Source organism: Mastomys coucha, unplaced genomic scaffold, assembly GCF_008632895.1.
Source record: "Mastomys coucha isolate ucsf_1 unplaced genomic scaffold, UCSF_Mcou_1 pScaffold8, whole genome shotgun sequence".
NCBI lineage: Eukaryota > Metazoa > Chordata > Mammalia > Rodentia > Muridae > Mastomys > Mastomys coucha.
Window position 1 is genome coordinate 27871320 of NW_022196914.1, and position 21306 is coordinate 27892625.

Genomic DNA, 21306 nt, shown 5'->3' on the forward strand with positions numbered 1-21306 from the left:
AACCCATCACATCTGTAAGCCACTGTCTGACAGACCCTCACCCAGTGCTCACCTTGCTGTCCCTAACTGAATAGCACAGCTTCATCTGACTTCAAGAAAGTATGCTTGTATGTTTGTTTTAAAGCCAGGCATTTTGCAATTCAAATAAAATCAGGCCTGTGTCATTAAAAATGATGCGTGTTGTGTGGTGGGAGTGATGCTGTTTGAGGAGCGATCACTGCTGTCAATATGAGAGGAGGCGATGGCATTTGGAGTGAGAGAAACTGACGTGCTGAGTTCAGGCAGAAGTAGAGGGGCTGAGAAGGAAGGGCAGAAATGAGTGTTGATAGAGGGGTGGCAAGACCACAACGGGATTCATTCCTCACATTTGCTTGAGAAGACAAGCCCCCTTTGGCTTAAGTCTACAAATGCCCCCTTTATTGATTTCAGTGTCATTATGCTAAATTTAGTTGGTAAATATTGAAATAAACTAAAGGCATAAAAATTGTGCTTCAAAACATAAATACATTTCTTAGATGTATTTCTGAAAGTATTCATGTTACCTCAAAGCGCCATTTCTCAAAGACAGAGAAAGGTAGAAGACATTAGTTAATAAGTACAGGATATCCTTTAAAAAAATAAGTACAGCCACTCTTTGCTTATAAACACCCAAGACATATATGAGTCTCAATGTCAGAAAATAACTCCAAGGAAACCCTACGGATACTTTATCTTTATGCCAGAAACCATCTGCCTTTCCTGAAGATATTCCAAGAGTCGTTTTTAAACTTAGCATTTTTCTTCTTCCTGTTCCATATTTCTAAAAGACAATTTGAACTGCTTTGAGGGCACCAGTTTTATCTAAGGAAATTGGGTTGCCAAAAAACGTATCTAGAACTCTAACCCCCACACACACACACAAGCACGCGCACGCGCGCGCGCGCGCGCGCACACACACACACACACACACACACACACACACACACACACACACGATGAACCAAAATACTTGTAGATTTCTAGAATGCTTTGATTTCTGGAAATGTGGCTTAAGTAAAATGTGATGTCCCACTGGGAGCGTGAAGAATCATCGAACATGTCAAAGAAGAAGAAAACTATTGAAAGTGAACCCCATCCTATTACAGAGAGCAGGCTCATCTTCCCGAGTATCCTGAAGCTACTTACTGCTGAGGTCTATACACTTAACCAGACTCTTTTCTTTGAATGTAGCCTTGAGGTGAATGAATGCCATTCTTAGCGTGGGTTGAATTTGAGAGGTCATAGATAAGCAGAACTCTCTTGGGGTGGGTGAAGGCTCAACCATCAGGAATAACAAGGGACAGAGACCATTGTCTCTTCTCTCTGATCAGCCCTGGGAAGCCAAGCCAGACCCTACATAAGACATTAGTCTGTGGAGAGGGCCATGCTAGAGACTCTGTCATACCTCCTAGCCGCCTAGAAATTTATCTCAAGGATGGAGAACCTGTACTTTGTATCCTATCCAATTATGTTTCTTCTTGTGTGTGTGATGTCAGCTTCTAAGCTCCTACACTGTCCTTTAAAAACACACCTAGTCTCCTTAGCAACACTCAGGGAGAGGGCATTGAAGGCCAGAGAGCTTTCTTGGGGCAAAGGAACAACCCTAAAGGGGCTTTAGTGAATCCCGAGAGAACACAGGAGGCACTGAAAGTCCATGAATCTGCAACCTCTCTAGTTTAAAAGCTGTCCCCTGTGACAACATCCACGATAGCCATCGTGGTGTAATCTGTGACTGCAACTGTGGATCTTCTGAGTACTACAGAGTACGTAAAACCAAACCGATACAGCACTGAGCAATGCTACAGACACATCAAACTTCTCTGTGCCATTGTTTAGGTGTGGTAAAATGGGCAGGATCAGACAATCATAGGAACCAGAGGGGAAAACAAACTATGGAATGGTTACTGTAACATATGCCCAGCTCATCTGAAGGAAAACATAATGTAAAGAGGCCAGCACTGTTTTTTCTTTTCTTTTTTTAAAATAATTGAATAATAATTTTGTTACATCTTATAGCCCACAGTTAGGGAGCCTTCCCAGGAAGGCCAACTGTGGTCCACAGCTCTGTCTTTATGTCTCCCAGCCATGCATGCTCTCTTCAGCTCCTCCCGGCTCCATTCTCTGCGCTTTAGTCAGGTACTGGGAGGGAATATAAAGAAAAAACAAAATTGTTGCGTTAGTTCAAAGTCATGCGCTGCTTCATATTTCTGAACCGAATCTGAGGTGAGTCAGGAAATGGATGGCGTTTTTTCAAGTCACATGAATCAGCGCCCCAGAATTCATCATTTTCACCAACAGGTTTCTTTCATAGCTTTTCTCAGTTTTGGCCCTGTACACAGACTCACTTGAAGCAGTTGTTGGTCGGGGGTGGGGTGGGGTGGGGATTGGGGAAGCGGAGGGGTAGGAAAAAAAGAAGGAAGGGGGAGGGAAGGGAGAGAAGAGGGAGGAGGAAAATTCTTTATCTTGATAACAACAAAACATTCTTTGTAAAATAATAAACACATTTAGTTAAAAATCTAACGATTTCAAGGTGCCTTTAACAAGGATTGCTTTCCAAAAGGGGAAAGCAAATTCTATTAGGAAAAGGAAATACTTATAAATACTTTAAAATAAATGCATTTCAGAGTGCCTGCTTGGTGCTCAGCCTCAGATGTGTTTTGTTGAGCAGCTTCTTTCTCCTTTAGTGCTGTGACTCACATTCCTGATGAGCTGGGTCACGTTGGGTGAGGAGATACCACCTCAGAAAAGTTCACTAACTTTCTGCAACTCAGTAGCAAGATCAGTCTCAGCTTAGAACCATTTCACTTCCAGGGGTTCTCAACTTCCTAAGGCGGCAGTCCTTTGATACAGTTCCTCATGTTGTGGGGACCACACTCGGGCAATTATGTCACTGCTACTTCATAACTGTAATTTTGCCATTATGGATTGTAATGTAAATATCTGACATGCAGGATATTCTACATGCGACCCCTGTGAAAGAGTCATTCACCAGCAAAGAGTGACCCATGGGTTGAGAACCCACTGGTTTAGATCAAGAAAGCACTCTAAATGAGAATCTGGATTCTGGTCTTGCTTATTAGAAATTTGTAATTCATTATCACTGACACAGAATTTTAACAATGGTACAGTGTAGCCTGTAAAGGGCAAAATCAAACCTACATCCTGCTCCAGTAACACAAATTCACTTCATTTAGAGGGGGAAATTCTATGTGATAATCCTCACGGTACACAGTACTTTCATGCCTCTAAGCTAAGAGTGAGTTTCTTTGTCTGCTTGTAAGTTTATCAGATAAGTTATCCCTAAGTGGCCCCAGACTAGCCTTGACCCCTCAGTCTTTCTGCCTCAGCCACCAGAGTGTTGGGGACACATGCTTGTTGTGCCTTACTCTTTTCTTTCTTAATTTTTTTTTTTTTAAAAGACGTGTTGTTTTTATCAATTGACATGGAGGACAAGAATTAGTTAAGTACATTTGAGTCTTAATTTGTCTTTCTTCACCCTGTTCGGCTCCATCTACCCTCCTGAAGGCTATAGGGTTCAAGTGTGCGGCTGAGGTCTTCCACGGCTGGCCCTTAGAAGGCCTTCTTTTCCCCAGAGCCTTCCAGGCTGTGTGTGCCACGTAGACAAGAGAAGGGGAGTATTGGGAACGACGCCAGTTCCCACCCACTTCTCAAACAGCAGGGAGAAGCACAGAAGCCCATTAACTTTTCCCTTCAAGATCTAGAAGCCAGGAGCTGCCACCCCAGAGCTGGACACCAGCCAAACAACTGTAGTAGATGTTTCCCAAAGAAGCTGTGAGAAGACATCTGAGTTGGGGCCATACTGAACAGGCTCCAAGGTTCTATGGTTCTACACACAGCACACTATGGGGTAACATGGGCTCCCCAGGGACTCTTTCAAAAATGGTTTCACTTAATTCTTTCATTTGAAAGGTGATAGAAACAACAAACTGGTGGTAATTTGTGCTTCTATTCACCTCCTCTTGAATCTCTGTGGTCCTAGAGGAGCTGTGACACATTCCAGCTATTACCCAGTCCCTGTTTAGCACTATGGGACCCTCACAGCTCCTATCGCCCACCAGGGCACAATTGCAACCAGCCAATACCAGGATGTGATTGTGCCAAATGGGGGTGGAGGGTGGGGTGGGGTAGGGTGGGGGGAGGGGACGTCCTTAGGTCCTGCAGCTTAAAAGCTCATTGATGAGGTTCCTTATGCAAAAGCACCCAAAGCCACCAACAAGGCCCGACACAGGAGGAAAACCTGAAGACCTTGTTCCCTCACCCTATCCTGAGGGAAAAGGATCACACGTGGCTATAGGGGCAGTGACCCACGTTTTCTGACTTTCTTTATCCTGTAACTTTCTCGTTCTCCACAACCTTGTATGTTGTTTAGAACTTGGTGAATTGATCACTTCCTTAGAAGGAGAACTGAATGCGTCAATAAAACTGCCTTTCCAAGGCATTTACTTTGCGTTCCAAGATAAACTTTTTGTCCCGATGCTCACTCAGTAAAGTCCCAAGATACTTGCAGAGTGCCAGTTAGCCCTGCTGTTTCTGTCCGTGAGGGAACCTTCTCCTAATGCCCATGAGTGATACTTGGGAACCTCTTGCTCTGTTTCCTTGGACAGCAGATTTATTCATTTGTCTGATCTATACTTTTCAAGAACTAGCTGAGAGCCATGCCGGGCCCAACTCTCCTGTAAGAATCCCTGGCGACTCGACCCCCTCACCACCCCCAAAACACACCCCTTCTTAAGGTGAAACAGAAGAACTGAATTTTAAATTCCCCCCTCCCCCCTTCTTCCCACACGCGATCCGCGGAGGGGCACGCACATACCTGGAGCTTTGGCCGGCCTAGCAGACGCCACGTCTCTGGTTTGGGTTGAGCTGCCTCCAGCCCTTTATACAGCCCATCCTGCAAAGTAGCCACGTCGGAGCCACCGGACAGGGGGGCGGGTAGCCAAAGAAGGTCTCTTCCAGGCGAGGAAGGGAGTCCATAAAAAGTCACCACTTGGGTAAACTGGCACTCGGGAGGCACAAATAGAACTCCTGGGGTGTGGAGAGAGCCCCCTGGGGAGTGTTTGGAGGGTCCCATCTCGGGAAGAGGCGGGACTAGAGGAGGGGCCTGGGAAGGTCAGGGGCGGGTGGGGCGCTCAGTTTGCACGCGGGAGGGGCGGAGTAGAGGAGGTGCGGCGGAGGGGGCGGGGCGGGGGCGGGGCGAGGCGGCCCTGTGCTCCCCGCCCCGAGCTCTGGGCCCCCGCTTACCCAGCGCCGGTCTACTCTCCTGGAAGGCGGCGTCAGCAGCGGCTGCTCACGCTGTGCCCACTCCGGCGCGCGCCGTGCGCTCCCGCCGCGGGTGGGCTCCTCAGCCCTTGGCTGGCTTTGGCCCCAGCCTTGCGGCGGCCTCTGTATCCCACCTTCCCACTGCGGGGGCGTCCTAGCACTCTCAATCCTTCTCTGGGGTGTTCTTGGTTCCCACGCGCAGCTACTAAACAGAGGGTACCCAACTTTGCCACCTCGCCGGTCGCTTTCTCTCGGCGCGAACCTATCCACTCAGCTGCACAACTGGAGACTCCAGCAGGCGAGCTGGTCCCCAGCCTGGCGCGCTGCGAGAGGAGGATAGCTCTGGAGAAGTGGCGGGGTGCAGTGGCGGCTGCTGCCTCGATTTCCCTCGCAGCGCACTGAAGAGGACCCTTGGAGCAGCTCCGGGCTCCGGGGCGCTGGATGACTAGCTGGAGGAACGCGCCCCGCATCTGGTGAGCTCGCTCTCCCGCAGAGTCCCTGAGTGTCATAGCTGAGACCCTGCGCGTGTGAACTGGACCCGGGGCAGCCTTGGTCCATTTGTGGGTGGTGTAAGTCTCTGGTAGGGTCACTCTGCAGACACCTGGGTGGGGACAACCTGACAGAGGCTCGTGCAGGAATAGGAGGACTACCATCAAAGCGGGGGCGGTCGCAGTGGAGAGAGTGCATGGGCTGGAAGTTTGTGTCTTAGCCTTTCCCTGGATCCGCGCGTGGATTGGGAAGGTACCGGTGTGCGACGGGCCAGTGGGCAAGCCTGCACCTCGGCCAGTACCTCTCAGGTACTCGTGGAGATCTGTGTGCGTAATCAGTGAGAGGCCAGGCTCGCTTGGTGGGATCTGGAACCGGGTTTGGTGGTCGGAATCGCCTACCTCCCTGCCTGATGGACTAGGGGACATTTTCCTGCTCTCTGTACAGGGGCTTTCCGGTGTTCGTGAAAATCTGGGGGTAGTGGGACCAGGGCTCAACTCCGTCAGGGTGTTTTGCTGAGGAAGGCTAGGGCACGGGTGGCGAAGCCTGGGGACTCAGCCGGGTAAGCTCCACTCGCACAGCTCCTGTCTGCTGGTAGCCCCGCCGCACGCATTTCATATTCGGGCTCAGGGTCTGCGACCAGGCGAAGATCGGTGTTCAGGATGTTCGGAGGAACTGTTGGCGGGGCGTGATCTCTGGTGATCGCCCCTGGTATTGGGCCGGCGCCGGTAGGTTCCGGGCCGAGTCTTGGTCCCCTACACCTCCCGCTCCGGGCTTTGGCGGGAAGCGCTTTCACCTTTTTTGTTGTTTGTACCTGGATGCGGTTGCCTGGAATTGGGTTTTAACTTTCCTGCGCCTGCGGCGTCTCGGTTATCCCCGGCAGGGGGCGCCAAGAGCGAGCTTTCGGAGAGGATGTCACAGAGCTTGTTGATGTTTTTGTCCTGGGCAAGTGGGTCAGGGGTCCTAGGCAGTAGTAAAACACAGATTTTTGCTGTGATTTCACCTCAAAAGGAAAAGAGCTGAGAGAAGTATTCTCTTTACCCTGGAGAGCTTTTAGCCTAGTTAAGCGACGGAAAAGTTGGATGGAAGCCGTCTAGCTGGAAAGGTCTCTTCCTAAGACAAATTCCTACAAACCCCTCGGGGTATGCATTTTTTTTTCCTTTGACAATTGAACTTAACAATTGAAACTGCGCGAAGGTATAGGAGTTATGTGTAATACAGAGAGGAGGTTCTGCTCCCGAACAACACATTGGCTAAAACATCGGGTGTTAGAATTAAAGCAGTTTATTTATTTATATTTTTAAAAATATCTGTGTGTCCAGGCTTATCAGGAAGAGTCCTGTTTTTGAAGAGCAGAGTGCTATTAATTACAGAATTAGTCTTTTATAAGAGGACACAGAAAGACAAAACTAGTCCCTAATAGGGAACATTTTAAATACCCAATCAGGGTTGCTGATTAATGTCGATCTTTTGAGAGAGGGAGAAGCTCCTCCCTTGGAGTAAAAAGTTCACAGTTCCACTTCAGGCTTAAGCAGACGCCTTCTGTTGTAGATCATTGAAACAACTTTTCTTTCCTGTGTTTACTCCAAAAGAAGTGTGCATTTCTTTCTGCCCACTCACATTTCTTCTGCATGTTTGATTTACATGAAAAAGCAGTTCTAAATGTAGTTGTTTGAAGCACAGACTTCCTTTGCCCTGAGTTTATTGTAAAAACTTTTGAGACAGTGCCTCACCCTCGATGCTGCTTGTAGTCACAGTGTGTACCCATTCAGCTGGGAAGTCTATGAACTGGTATTCACTTTTATGCGTCTGTAGTCCATGCATACTCTTCCTCACATGAGGAATGAATGATGCTCATCATTTTATGCCTTTTAAGACGATGCTAACTCTTTTGGCTGTCTTAATGGCAAACAGCTGCAGGATCCCTGCTGAGAGCGAAGACTTTGGTCTTCTGGGTGGGATAGCCTGTCTTTGACCAGAGGAAATATTTTAAGGTGTTCAGAATCTGTTGAAAATAAGCTGGTATTTATCCCTCCTTGTGTCTGTCCCAAGTGACATCTTAGTCACGTCTGCTGAGAATGGAAGAGAGAAATGGAAAAGCGCAGAGTGAAACTAGTTGACAACAATACAAGATGAACACAAGCATATTCCCATAAGTTTACTGTGAACCTAGGGTTCATGGACCACAGGAAGTCCTCCTAGCTATTGGCTTCTCAGAGGAAATTCTTCTGTATCCTCATTTTAGCTTCTTGTTGAGGGACAGTTGTTAAAACCAACAAGCATGTCTCTGTGTTGTATGCTTCTTGCTCAAAGTAGATGCCAGTTGCTTGGGGACTGAATCAACTGCTGCTCATGCCAGAGAGGGCTACCTAGCTGAACCATTGCATAGTTCCAAAGATCTGGATAGTGATTTTTATCCTGTTAACTGGATGTCCTTTTTATCATAAAATTGCTGAAACAGGGGCTCTCCAAGGACAATATGCAGGAAGGTGGAGGAGAGATGGGCAGGGCTTTGCTGAGTCCAGCCAAGGACATCAGGCATTCTGTCAGATAAGTGAGTGAGCATAGACACCAGGGTTTGCCAGTCAGAACCCGGCCCTGAGGAAGAGGCTTGGGTTTCAGACCAGCCATGTGGAGAGCACTGGAGATCCACTCCTTCCCATTAAGTCCTAGCTAAGTAACCCATTTTCTTTAAAAAAAAAAAAAAAACTGTAGAATTGTACAACCATTTGAGGAAACCATTTCTTCCTATAAATCCGCTATAATTTTTGATTCTAAAATTATGCCAAATTAGTGTTATAAACATGTATCTGAAATTGTTGCTATAGTTACCCAGACAATTTGCTTAGGATATAATTATGATACCAAGGTGACAAGTTTTTATGTCTAATGTTCAATAATGTTTGAAACATAAATTACAATGTCTAACAAATTGAATTACATTTGTTACAAGTATCTAACAAAGAAGCTTTAACCGTTCTGCCTACCGGCACCTGCTTGCAGATCTGTATTTATTATCTGCAAAGTTAACTTTTCTGGAATCTTCAGATGAGTGGATGCCATTCTCTAAGTAGTTTACAGTGTCTGTGCTGTTGTCTGCAACATGGAAATTTTCATAGATGCTCCTCGAGTACTTTCTAAAGTAAGATGTAAAAGTCTCGTTGAAATTACTATTTTATTTTTTTTAAAACAGTCTCTACTGCCCTGTAGACATGATCTGACAGAGATAGTGTGCTCTGCTGTTTGTAGTTTCTATAGATCAGCATGAGAGCATTACAGAAATTAGTATAAGGTATGAACACCAGCTCTTTGGGATATAGCTTTTTTGGCATTTACATTTTTGTTACATTTGTGTGTATGTGTTGAACATGACACAGTGTAAAGGTCACATGGCAGCTGTGCGTCTGTCCTTCCAACATGTATTTGAGAGCCAAATTTGGGTCACTATGTTTGGTAGCAAGTGCTTTACCCACTGTACCATTCCATTTTAGGGTACTGGTTATCCAAGTACACAAAATCTATTTTTCATAGTAAGAGAAGAGAGGGAAAAACAACTAATCTTAGGATACATTCAAAGTTTCTGCTCTCAGTAAGTCTGTGCCAAATGCTCTTTGGTTCAGCGTTTAAGCAAGATGGAGTACAACAAACAAAAAGCTCTATCCAAGAGAAGATATTGAGGCCTAAGTAATTTATTTTAGCACACTGATATTGACACAACTAATCCATGCCTTCATGCCTTGTGGAAGATCCTAGAACTAGGAAACCCAGCCTCCATTTCTCAGGGTAGTTTGAAGCCATACAACTATGTCACCTGGAGCATGTCATTGAAAACATGGTCAATGCAGCAGGGGACTCAAACAGAATATTTTGCCCAAAGTATGGCTGTCATCTTCTCTTTCCTTCTTTGGTCCAAAATTTATGGTTGTTTGACAAGAGCAAAGATAAGCATACTTTGTTCCCATGCCCGATTTCTCAAATGTTTTCAAACATGTTCAGTATTGAATGTGGAAAAGTAACTCAATTACTACTCTTTCTTTGTGTGTTTTGGGATTGGCTTTTCTGATTAACAATGAATAAGAAACTATTTCAAAAGAAAATACCTTTTTTAAAGGATGAGTTTCTTTTATATTTGTCCATAAGCCCACCTAGTTTTTATCTCCCAGTCTTTTATTCCTTTTCGTTTTGTCTCTGCATTTCTGTGGAATTGGCTGACCCAGAGTTCAAGCTAAGTGACGAGGAAGCATACAGCGGAACAATTTTACTTTGCGTTGCATTTTTATGTACATTTGAGAGTAAATCCTATTACTGCACTGGGTAATTCAATTACAGATATATATGATAAATAACCAGTCAAGTGATATTATCAGCAGCCGGCACTATTGGAGAAATAATACTGTATTTGCTGAGATGTAAGATTTAAAAAAAAAAAAAGTTGTACCCAGGTGACAGCCAAAGAGGTACAAGGACAACTTGGTTACAGGCAGTGGAGCCCCAAACTCATTTAGTTCACATTCACTCAGTGTCTGGCAATGATGCATAATAAACCTGTTCAAAGAAAAACAGTCAAAGACAATGAGGATAATTCTGCAAAGCACTTTCTTCTGCTTTACCTGCATTTGCCAAATAGACACTGCTTCACTAAAACTTCTGAATCACGGGAGAGGTGTGCCGCACAAGCTCTATCCAAACACAGTTCCATACAGGGAAAATCCCTCCTGTAAAAAAGGGCAGACAGACCAAAAACCAGAGCTGCTTTGTATGATATGGGAGAGGGTCCCAAAGCTGTTCCCATCATGAAGGATGCCTAGGGGGAGTTTGCAGTGTAGATCCTGTGGCCAAATGAATTGTAGAAACACAAGTGATTTCCAATTTTAGTTTAGGGAGCTAATATTCAAAATTTCTGTACTGGGTATAATGTTAAGGAAGTTGTAACGAGTTGCATACAGCAAAAGTGAGTAAGTAAATTTAAAAAAGAGAGAAAGAAAGTTGCTATGGATGTTTAACTTCTTTGGTCTACCCAAGGCTACAATTCAGCCATCATTCACTCTGGTTGGCCCATATGTGTGAGCCAACCAGGTTTTGCTTAAGCTATCTTGTCATTTAAACCCTTACACTTTCTAGGCACATGCTTGACTTTAGGAGAAATCCCAGAGGACATGGTTTAGGGGAGCAATTTGCCCGATTGTGAAAAGGAATGGGAGAAGTTTCTACTTGAATTCGGGGTTCACTGGCAACATTGTGCTCCTGAAAGACTGGCTTACTACTCTAATGGAGAATGGTGGCAAGGAAATACCTAGCTAGAGAATCTGGCAGCTGACAATGCCACAGGTGGGAGTAGGTAGTGCCACTGTCCCCATGTGGCTCATAGATTCAGGTAGCCACTTTATGAGGAGTCAGCAGAGTGGTCGAATATCCAGACTGACTTGGAAGTGGTCAAGAGCCATGGTTGGGTGAGAACCCCACGTCCACAGTAGTTGTAGTCAGCCTTTGGAGAGTAGCCTGGTGGTTGGTTACCAAGTGGGGCCTCAGAAAGGACAATGCAAAACACAATGTTAGGTTGAGGTTATGTTATGGAGAAACTTCATGAGGACGTAGGAAAGAGATCCCAGGATTCAGAGACACCAACAGAACCATGTGAGTTTGCCTGGCTGTTTGCCCACTTCATGTCCACTATCTGTCACACTCTGTCCCTTACATGCAGACTGGGTCCATTGGCCTGGGCTCTTTAGGAGGAATAGTGGAGGTGGATCTGGCTTTACGACCACATGGCTCTATAACCTGTTAATTGTTACCCTTGCCCCTCTGGCCTGCTGCCTGTTTCTAACAGCCTGGTTGTGGCATTCCTGCTTGAAATACTTTTGGTGTGTTTCCTGTGAGGCTTTCTGCATGCATGGCTGACTTGAGGTCTTTACCCATATATGCCGTCTTCAGAAGGAGTCGCCAAATACATGTTCTAAAACAACTCCTCTCCCTTTCCCTTCCTCCAGCCTTCCTAGTTTACTTTCCCATGTACTGTATGTTGCATTGCCCACATGTTGTGCATGACTCTTCATCGATTATACCAATGGAAAGTGAAAACCTAAGATATGGTTGAGATTTCTTTGTTTACATCTGTGTCTTGCAGAGTTCCTAGAATGATATTTGGCGTAATGGGACCCTCAGGCTGCAATGGGTCAGTGAATGAATGAATAAATACATTTATGCACTAAACATACACTATTGACTACAGAAGAGCATTGGCCACATATGACCTTGGTTTACTTAGGCAACACTAATTTTTTTTTCCAGGTAACATGGATGGTGAGAGCACTGCTTACATTCTTCATGAGAAGAAAAGTGCTCCCATAAACTCAAATTGATTCATGATCACAGTCTTGGAATACATGGTTTTTTGAAAGCCAGGAACCAGGAGGACTGTGCACTCCATATATTCTAATATATGCTAATTATAGATTAAGTAGGTACTTGGTAAATGAATCGATGACCTTGCTTGGCTTAGAATTAGCATAAAACACTTTGTGTGTATTAAAACATAAAAAAGTGAAACGACAGGATGTTATTTGCTTATTTAAAATCACTTCCCACCCACACAAAGTTCCAGGGAACAAATTGTATCCTCATTACATATTTTCACACATTATGACTTCAGAATATTTTAGAAATATGTCAGGCTTTTTCATTTCATTTCTACAGTCAGGCCAGTAAGTCTTGCCATTTAGTTGGATGTATATATTTAATAAGCTGAAGCAGGCAAGTGGCTAAAGATGTTGTTTATTTTGGTGCAGTGGGTTCTGCTCAACAATGACCCGATGGAGCTCTTGATGTATGCGGTAATAGGTGTTAGTCTCAAAACATGGAGCTGGGTGAAAGAAGCCAGCCACAGAAGACCACACATTGTTTGATTCTGTTTGTAGAAACTTCTAGAAGAGGCAAAACTATAAAGATGGAAAGTGGATAAGCGATTGCTTAATGCTAACAGTGAGAACTGGAAGGGAGACAAACGGGCAGGCATGTCTCTTTTGGAGAATGGTGTTGTGGAGGTGGTCACCCATATGTGCATTTACTCAAATTCTCTTGTACACTTAGTTTCATAGCATGGAACATACCTCAGTGATACAGTTATAAATGGAAATCTGGGACATAATTTCTAAAGTTAGAGTGACTTAAACTGTTGGCAGCCTAAACATAGTTCCTGCTGCATTTACTGGGGGTTTTAGTCAGTGTTCCCATACATTTTTATGAGTAAGTGTCAAGGCTACTGGCCTCCAAGATATACTAAGTTTGATTGATGCAAAGAACCTCCTTCTTTGTGGTATTATGGTCTCTCTTAGGGATGTAGGTAAACTCAGGAATATAGGTGAACACATGGGGCCATATAACCATGTCAGTCAATCAGCTCATCATTGAACCTAGCTACTTTTGGAAAGACTGGTGATCCTGCTGGTCTAGCTGTTTTGTGGGTGTGGCTTAAGTGAACAATACAATGACATTTTTCATTGGTGCCTCCATCAAGGCCTGTAACTGAGAAGGCCAAGTTTCTTCACTAAGTGAAGGCACTCTTCTCTCACAGTTCAAGGTCACAATACCTGTGCCTGCTTTTGCATTTCTGAATTTTAATCCAGCAATATGACTGCTTTGGCAAGGGATCACATCCAAAGACCTTCCAGGTTAGTATGCTCTGGCTGGAATATAGACATATCTTTAATCCCTGTGGCTAGAATACAGAGGCATCCTTAGTACATACCTTCAATCCCAAACATTGTAGGTAAGGTTAGTTTGTAGAAGGAAGCAGCCATATTTGAAAGTAACATCTAATTGATTGGCAGACAAAGTGATGAATCAGAGAAAGATTTGACAGGTTGAGTCTGAGATAGGATATACCCAACTTGCAGGAGAACACAGGAAAGAGAGATGATTTAAGAGAACAGTGCAGAGAAAGAGAGAGACACACAAACACACACACACACATACACACACAGAGAGACAGAGAGAGAGAGACAGAGAGAGAGAGAGACAGAGAGAGAGACAGAGAGATAGCAGAGGCAGTTTTATTGGGACAATTTTACAGAGAGAGGCTGCAGGTGAAAACCAAATGAGTCAGATAATAAGGAGCCAGAAGATTAGAACAGACTGTCAGAATTAGTCTGAGTCCAAGAAGAGCAATTCAGTGAGAAGCTGAGAGAAGCCAGATTGAATCAGTTAGCTTGTAGAGGAGTTTGAGCTAGAACAATTGAGTTGACCAGCCAGCCAGAATTCAGAAAGGACTAGAAAGGCTGAGCTTATTCAGCAGTAAGCCTTCGAGACAACAACATCTAGCAAATAAAAGCTACCTTTACACTGACACTCGTTGGTATTTGCTTCAACTGCTTCATGAGGCAGGCAACTTTTTTCTTCCTTTGACAGGGTCTTGTTATGTGGTTACAGTAGCAGGTATCTTCTAACAACCATAGCTAAAGAGAGAGCACAAGGTCTTATGTTGTTTTGCACATTCATTTTTCCATCTATCCTCCCCTTCCACCCTCCTTATTCTTATTTCTTTCCATACTGGCTGTGTTGCCCAGGGTATCACAAACTCTCAGCTGAAGCAGGGCTCCCACTTCAATGTCCTTAGGTGAAGAGCCTCATGAATATTTAGAAGGCAAGTTTTAAAAATGGTCCAAACCTACTCATAGTTTAGTTTTTAAGAGTCATAGAGCCATTTCCAGCTCTTTCTACTCTGCTTCCTCCTGCTTTGGCAGGTTCTTTTTTTTTTTTTTTTTTTTTTTTTTTTGTTAAAGTGTAATGCTGAAAATAGGGTCTGGGTTGAAATGTGTGTGAACTGCCTGTAATTTGCTTTCTCTCTTACTGTCTCTTGGGGAAAATGAGTGAGTTTAGCCCTTTTCTATTGTTTATTGAGACTTCCATCTGTTTACTGCCTTAAAATCCCCCATACCTCCTGCCACAGGCTTGCTCAGCTCTCCTGTGGGCAACTTGCTTTTCCCACACATGGTGATTTTTTTTTTTTTTTGTGAGCGTGTTTACTTGGCTTAGGCAGTCTGTGCCAAGAACACCCTGCATGGCTTTCGGCATCTGGCAATGGCTGGCTGACCCTCTAGCTTGTAGACACCTCTTCATTAGTAAGGGAGCATTTTTATTTAGCTCTGTGATGGTGCAGGGGACAGCACTGTATTTCTTCAAGCCCCAGCCCCCTTTTTGCTAGTGTCTGCAGTTGTCGGGAAGTTGAGATGGGCAATCTGAGATTTGATTGCAACATTTTTATAGAGCTCTTGGAATCTATTTCTCACTGTTTTATTCTGAATTTGCCTCTCCCAAATAAGTTTATGCAATCTAAGGCAAATTAAGAGCAACATTTATAACCAGGTCACACTATCTATTGGCAGTCCTGACCTATTGCCCATGGTGAGTGGTAAGGAGTTACTTGTGACACTTACTCCTTTATTTGTGCCCGGTTGATGGTATCAAGGATCAGTAGAATGCTATTGATGTAGCTACTGATTTTCTTGTTTTGTTTTGTTTTCTTTTATTTGTGATGAGACAATGCTGTCCAGGTTTTTCAAGAGAATTGGTTATACATTTTGCTAAATGGGTTGACTAAGGATGGATGGAGAAGTCACCATGTTGTCAAGACAGACTTTTAGGTACAGAGAAACCAAACTATGAGGTTTTCTTGTGCTTCAAGATATCTAGAGTAGTCATTGACTTATTCTGGTTTATATAGCTTGAGTTGATCACAATTATGTATTGTGTGAAATGTGATATGGAGACTTCGTTCTGACCAGGGACAGCATTCTTACCTTTGAAAGCATTTACTCTTTCCAGCCATTTACTTTCCTAGAAATCATCTAAGATCTCACCTTTAATATTGATTTTTAGATACTAGCAGATGTGTAGGATCCTAACTTTATTATTGCACGCTGAAACAGACCCAAGATATTATGAGTTCATTTCCTTGTATCAGTAGGACACCTTCTCATTTTTTTTCCTGAAGTTTATAGTTGGGATATTGAGCTGGGGATGGAGCTCAGTTGGTAGAGTGTTTCTCTAACGCATATCATGCAACAGGATTCCATCACGGGCACTGGCACTGCACAAACTGAGGGAGTGATGGTACATGCCTAGAGTTCCAGCTTTTCAGATGTGGAAGCAGAAGCGTTAGAAGTTTCTTGACTGGATAGCAAATTGGAGGCTAGCCTGGGCTACAAGAGATCCTGGCGCATCCTGACACATGAGATCTTTCTCGTATGTCAACAAAGGAAAACTTTAATACAGAGCTAGGATTTAAAGGCAGACATTTATCTATTTAAGTTTAATGTTTCCAAGCCACCAACAGTGGTTCTCAACCTTCCTCATGCTTTGACCCTTTAACGCAGTTCCTCATATTGTAGTGATTCCCAACAATGAAATTATTTTGTTGCTTCTTCATAGCTGAAAATTTGCAACTGTTATGAATCATAAGGTAAATATCTGATATGCAGGATATCTGATCTATGACCTCCCGAAAGGATCATTTGGCCCCTAAAAGTTACAGGTTGAAAAACATTGCCCTACAAAGACTATAAAAATGATATCATCCAGTGAATGAGCTTAGTTTTTCAGAGGTTAATCTTAATATTATTTAACAACATACTTCCCCCATCAGTATAATAAACTGACCTCTGTTCACCCTTCAGTCTTTTGCGTATGTATGGGCATGTGGAGTGTCTGTGTGTTCTCTATATACATACATATATTTTTGTATGTGTGGGCTTGTGGAGTGTCTGTGTGTTTTCTCCATACATTTCTATGTTCATACATGTCTCTGTGTATATGGGTTTGTTTTGTGCACACAAAACACGTATGTGCCTGTGGAGGTCAGAAGTCAAACTCACTCACATATTGTTCCTTATGACAGAACTTGTCATTAGAAGCCCACCTCTATCTTCCCAGGGCTGGCATTACAATGTCAAGCCACAAGCCACTACTGTAGTTTTTTTTTTTTTTTTTTTTTTTTTTTTGTATGAACACTGTCCATTGAACTCAGGTCTGCGAGTTTTTGAAGCAAGTTCTTCAGCTGACTGAGCCATCTTCCCAGCCCTCAATCTTTATGTCATCATGCTCCATCTTCACTGGGAAAGCTGATGTCAGTCATCTTCCCTTACCCAACTATGCGGAAGGAGGTTTACTGGATCAACTGACCCATCTTTGACAGAGTCAGTGCATCTGGGAGCTGCTACAGCTGATGTGTCAACAAGCAAGGCCTTCGTGTTCTCTCCAGTCTTGATCCTTTTCGTCAAGCATGCAGAGTCCATTACTGGCATGACAGGAATGCAGTGGCCATTGAGCCCTATTTGTGTTCCACATGCTGTGCTGCCTAGCTGGGGAGGACATATGTGTTCTGGGGTCACATTCTCTTTGCTTGCTGCAGAGAGATGGAAAACCCACTCTTCAGTCCATTTCCTTATGAAAGAGCTCCATGTGGCAGGGCTGTGTGCACCCCCACCTGCAGTCAATGATCCTTCCTTAGCTTCTGGTCACATCAGGTGGTGCTGGACTGGTGATTGATGTCAAGTGTTCTCCCTACCTACCAGCCCCAAATTTTGTCCAGTGCACAGCTAAACCATCGACTCCATACTGCTTTTTATATCCGAGAATGTTCTCATGACTACGAGCTGTGCCGTGGTCCTGAGGGTGGGCTGGGAATGGAGCTCAGAGGTCTGGGAAGGGGAGGAGTCTGAACAGAGTAGTACAAGTCCAGACGGCATATTTTGGTTGTTACAGTTTCCAAGTCTGTTTTGAAGTCAGGCCCAGAGCCAAATTTACTTTCTGTCTGCCAGCAGTGATGGAATTCCTCGGTCCCATCACCAGCTTGTAAAGAGAAATCATTCAGGAAAGAGCGAGCTGGCAAGGAAGAGTCTCTGAGATTCATTCACTTGAAAGCTTATGCCTGCCTGCAAATGGTATTTAACTTGAGCAGTTTCTCCAGGCCCACCTGCTGAGTTTCCATCTCCTGGAGGTTTATTTTGGTACTTGGGAAAGCCAGCAAAGGACTCACAGTGGGGACCTTACGGGACACATCTGAGAGGCAAGAATAGCAGAACGGCTTTTAGGGTTCTGCACTCTTACTAAAACTTCACAGAGTCAGAGGTGTTAGTCCATTTTCCATTACCTTAATGTATTATACTAGACTGGGTAATTTAATAATAAAAGAGGTTATGATTCTAGAGATATAAGGATGTGGCACCAGGGTGGTTTGGCACTGATGGGAACCTTATGATGGGTGGTATCATAATGTTGGGAGAAATTAGGCCATAAGTCCCAGCCATGGGTGGAGTCAACAGAAACCTCCCACTACACTCCATCTCTTAAAGAGCCTACTTCCTTCACATCACCTCATGGAGGACCAGGCTACTTCATCCCATCAATGCCTGGAGATTAGTTCCTGAAGCTGTAAAGAGGACAAATTAAGACATCATGATGCTGTACCCCAATAATAAAACACCTGAAAGACATTTTTTAAAGGAATAGATAATGCATTTTTCACTATTTCTTAATGTATACAAAAGGAGATTAATGGTTTGAATTTGGACCAAGGGTAGAGAGAAAATTGACTTCCCTGGTTTGTGGAGAATATTTTCTGAAATTCTGATGGGGGGGGGATTTCTGAGTATTGATATCATATGGAAAAGAGGAGATGTAGATTTTCATGTAGATTATAATTAAACACATACACTTCAGGTGCACACAGTGGGGTCACTTGATTGGTGAGTTCTGGTTGGTGAAGAGGAGCAGGAGAGACTGGAGCACAGAACACCTGAAAGGTGGTCTTCATTTTATCTGTGTGAATGACTGCCTTGAGAATATCCTAGAAACACACACACACACACACACACACACACACACACACACACACACACACAATTTTTCTTGTAGTATCTAAATACCTTGTTCTGTGTTCCTACTAGGAAAAAAATCATGCTCTCTCAGTGGTCATACTATACAGAAATCTAGTAAGGTATGCTCTTGTTTCACAGTTCTCTCTCTCTTGAGACACCCATTGGCTTCCTTTCCTCTCCCACCTTCATTGAGTTCGCTTACTTGGTAGCATGGTTAGAGGTCAAGTGGGAAGGTCTTGAGAAGCAAAGGACCTCCCATGTTAGGGAGCTCCGATGGAGACAATGGCGGCTCCATCTTATCTCTTCCTAGAAAGTTAAATAAATGTCTGCCACATATACTGGCTTTTTCTGTCCTTGCTTCCCAAGCAGATTTGGGTTTATTTAAAAGAAATAATTGCAGCTTGGATCTTTCTAACCGTTTGTGATCCTGTTATCTGCAGAAGAGCCAGGATGCATTACTACCCAATTTGGCACCTAGTTCTGGAATATTGGCAGCCTCTTTCTCAGAGTGGCTCCATTGTGTCCCATAAAATAAGGTTGCAATTTCACCCTCAATCCACAATCAAGAGCACCTTTAATTAGTGGTGGCAATACACACACTTTAACAGTATTAAGATTTGCTTTAAGTATCTTTCAATGATCTTTGGGCATTTGTGTTTTAATTAAAGTATACATTCCCTGAAGAGTTAGCCTTTGGGGCCAATCTTTGGGCCTTGGGGTTGCAGAAGACAGCCCTAAGTGGAAGAATTAGGGTTGGAATTGGAGGCATGACAGATTGTCATTAAGAGACCTAGACAGAGGGGTAATTAGCACATTGTTCATGGTAGGGACTTCTGAGAGGCCCTCAGGGCCAAGTGTCCTTGGGTTCTTCCTTAATTGCACTTTTGAATGAGCAAGAAGTTGGCTACTGGGTTTAATTAAGCCTGAGGTTCTAGCCTTATAAAAACAAGTCCGCTACACACAAGGAGAGGTCTCTTTCTGCAAGCCTGTAGGATTACATACATTTATCTTTGTTCCTCTTCTTTAACCAGCCACCAGGATTGACTTCAGTCAGCTCTCTGTTTGGCTTGATAATTATGTCAAGACCCAAACACACTGCAGTTGATGTTAAGTATGTTGAAATCCTGAGGTAAGAGGAGCATTAGTGTCACATAAATTGATCTTTTTTTTGCAGACACATGGCAAAACTACATAGATACGTTTATATAAAAGAGATTGGAATCCAGTTAGGAACTGGTAGACAGCGGATGGAATATGTCAATGTTTGACATACATGTTTTTCCTTCTGAGAAATTGGAAGATTGTTAGCTGTCTCTCCACATTAACTTCATCAATTAATTACATTTATTTAATGAAAGGCACTGCCTTTCAGTAGTTAAAGACTCAAGGAGTATGTGAATTTGTATTATTTCATAGTGAATATTTTTGTACCTCAGGTGTATAAAGTCCCCTGCTTACAATTACAGACATTAAATCCTATGTTAATAATTGAAACTCCTAAAGGAGACTTCTATTAAAAAAATAACCTGTGGAAGATCCCTCAGACATCCTTAAGGAATTTTTTCCTGCATTCTGGATGTGTCACCCAATTTGTAACTAGAAGAACATCTGTTGATCTCACAGTCGGTTGAAGTGTTTTGAGGGTAGCTGGGTTATTTTCATCAGGTTCAAATGTGTTCTGAGCTGGATGATTTCCAATGTTCCAAAATTAGTAATGGCAGCTTAGACATCACAGTGTTGAACACGCAGACAGTTCAGCACATTCAGTGTCATTGGATTGTCACCTGAAATCTAACACAATCATGGGTGGGCTTTGTTCAAACTAATATATGGCTCTCTGGAGAAAACCAAAGGTTAATCTGAAGTTTGGATATCTGTATGTTATATAAGACTGGAGCCTGTACCAGCCTCTAGAAGACTGTGAGATACACAGCAGGGGCATTCTGTGGCACTGTGAAGGAGCTTGGAGAACAGCTGAAATCTGCATTTCTTCTTCTATTCCACGTACATGAAAGAGAGGTCAAAGGAGAAGGGTGGTGGGCCCCCAGGCAGAAAGCATCTAGTTGTCATAGCAACCTTTCATCTGTAGGAGAGGGAAGGGGATATACTGTTACCCTTGTGAAAACATCTGTGACTCAGTCTGTGGCTCCCAGTCATCCCAGATACATATGATCCTCTTGAGAGCATCATGTATACATCTCCCATGTCCAGGGACAAGCACTATCCTCACACAGACAGAGTGGTCTCCTCTGCCTTATCCATTGATTCTATTTTCCTCTAGATTTGTTTGTTTGTTTGCTTGTTTGTAAAGTAATCCAATGTTTACAAAAAATCTGGGCTGATTTTAATAGCATTAGTCTGATGATTTTCATTGCTTTACTGGAAATTGGCATGTTAGAAGGGTAGAGGGGTCTGATTTGCGAAATCTGACTCCTAGTTGATACTAACATTCCACAGAGCCCTGAATCTGGGGAACGCTCTTGAGGATTTCCAGGTCCAGGCAGGCTTTTCTAAACCTTCACCGAGAGATGGCGTTCTCTTACGTTTTTAAAGAGGGGCTCACATCGGGGTCTTAGTACTAACTGGACCGGTGATTTACTTTTACCTTAGCCTAGCCCCACCGAAGACAGTGGGAGAAGTGGGGACCATG

The 21306-nt window shown here is 43.7% G+C and overlaps 2 protein-coding genes and 1 non-coding gene across 5 annotated transcripts in view; 1 reads left to right on the top strand and 2 right to left on the bottom strand.

The window, feature by feature from the left end:
* Nucleotides 1-1976: 1976 nt before the first annotated feature.
* On the bottom strand, nucleotides 1977-5170 carry LOC116083129. Its single transcript, XM_031359856.1, has 2 exons — nucleotides 4853-5170; nucleotides 1977-2157 (listed from the first exon to the last, which is right to left on the bottom strand). Exons 1-2 carry the CDS (start codon nucleotides 5108-5110, stop codon nucleotides 2089-2091), a joined length of 327 nt encoding a protein of 108 aa, XP_031215716.1. The 5' UTR covers nucleotides 5111-5170; the 3' UTR covers nucleotides 1977-2088.
* On the bottom strand, nucleotides 2241-2311 carry LOC116084029. Its single transcript, XR_004115999.1, has one exon. It is a non-coding gene; the product is annotated as a small nucleolar RNA SNORD123 (small nucleolar RNA).
* A 107-nt stretch (nucleotides 5171-5277) lies between the features above and the next one.
* Sema5a (semaphorin 5A) overlaps nucleotides 5278-21306 on the top strand; it is a 441538-nt gene continuing 425509 nt past the window's right edge. For 2 of the 3 annotated variants that reach the window (XM_031359854.1, XM_031359855.1), the window contains exon 1: nucleotides 5281-5771. The gene's annotated coding sequence lies outside the window, so the exon portion shown is untranslated. Of the gene's footprint in view, nucleotides 5772-21306 lie in introns of all 3 variants that reach the window. The other variant, XM_031359853.1, reaches the window with a different exon arrangement.

Excerpts from the sequence above, each read along its gene's own strand:
- LOC116083129 (XM_031359856.1), bottom strand. The coding sequence starts at position 5,110 with ATGGGACCCTCCAAACACTCCCCAGGGGGCTCTCTCCACACCCCAGGA. Across the intron at positions 2,158-4,852 it reads TAGGCCGGCCAAAGCTCCAG|TACCTGACTAAAGCGCAGAG; the intron begins GTATGTGCGTGC and ends ATTCCCTCCCAG.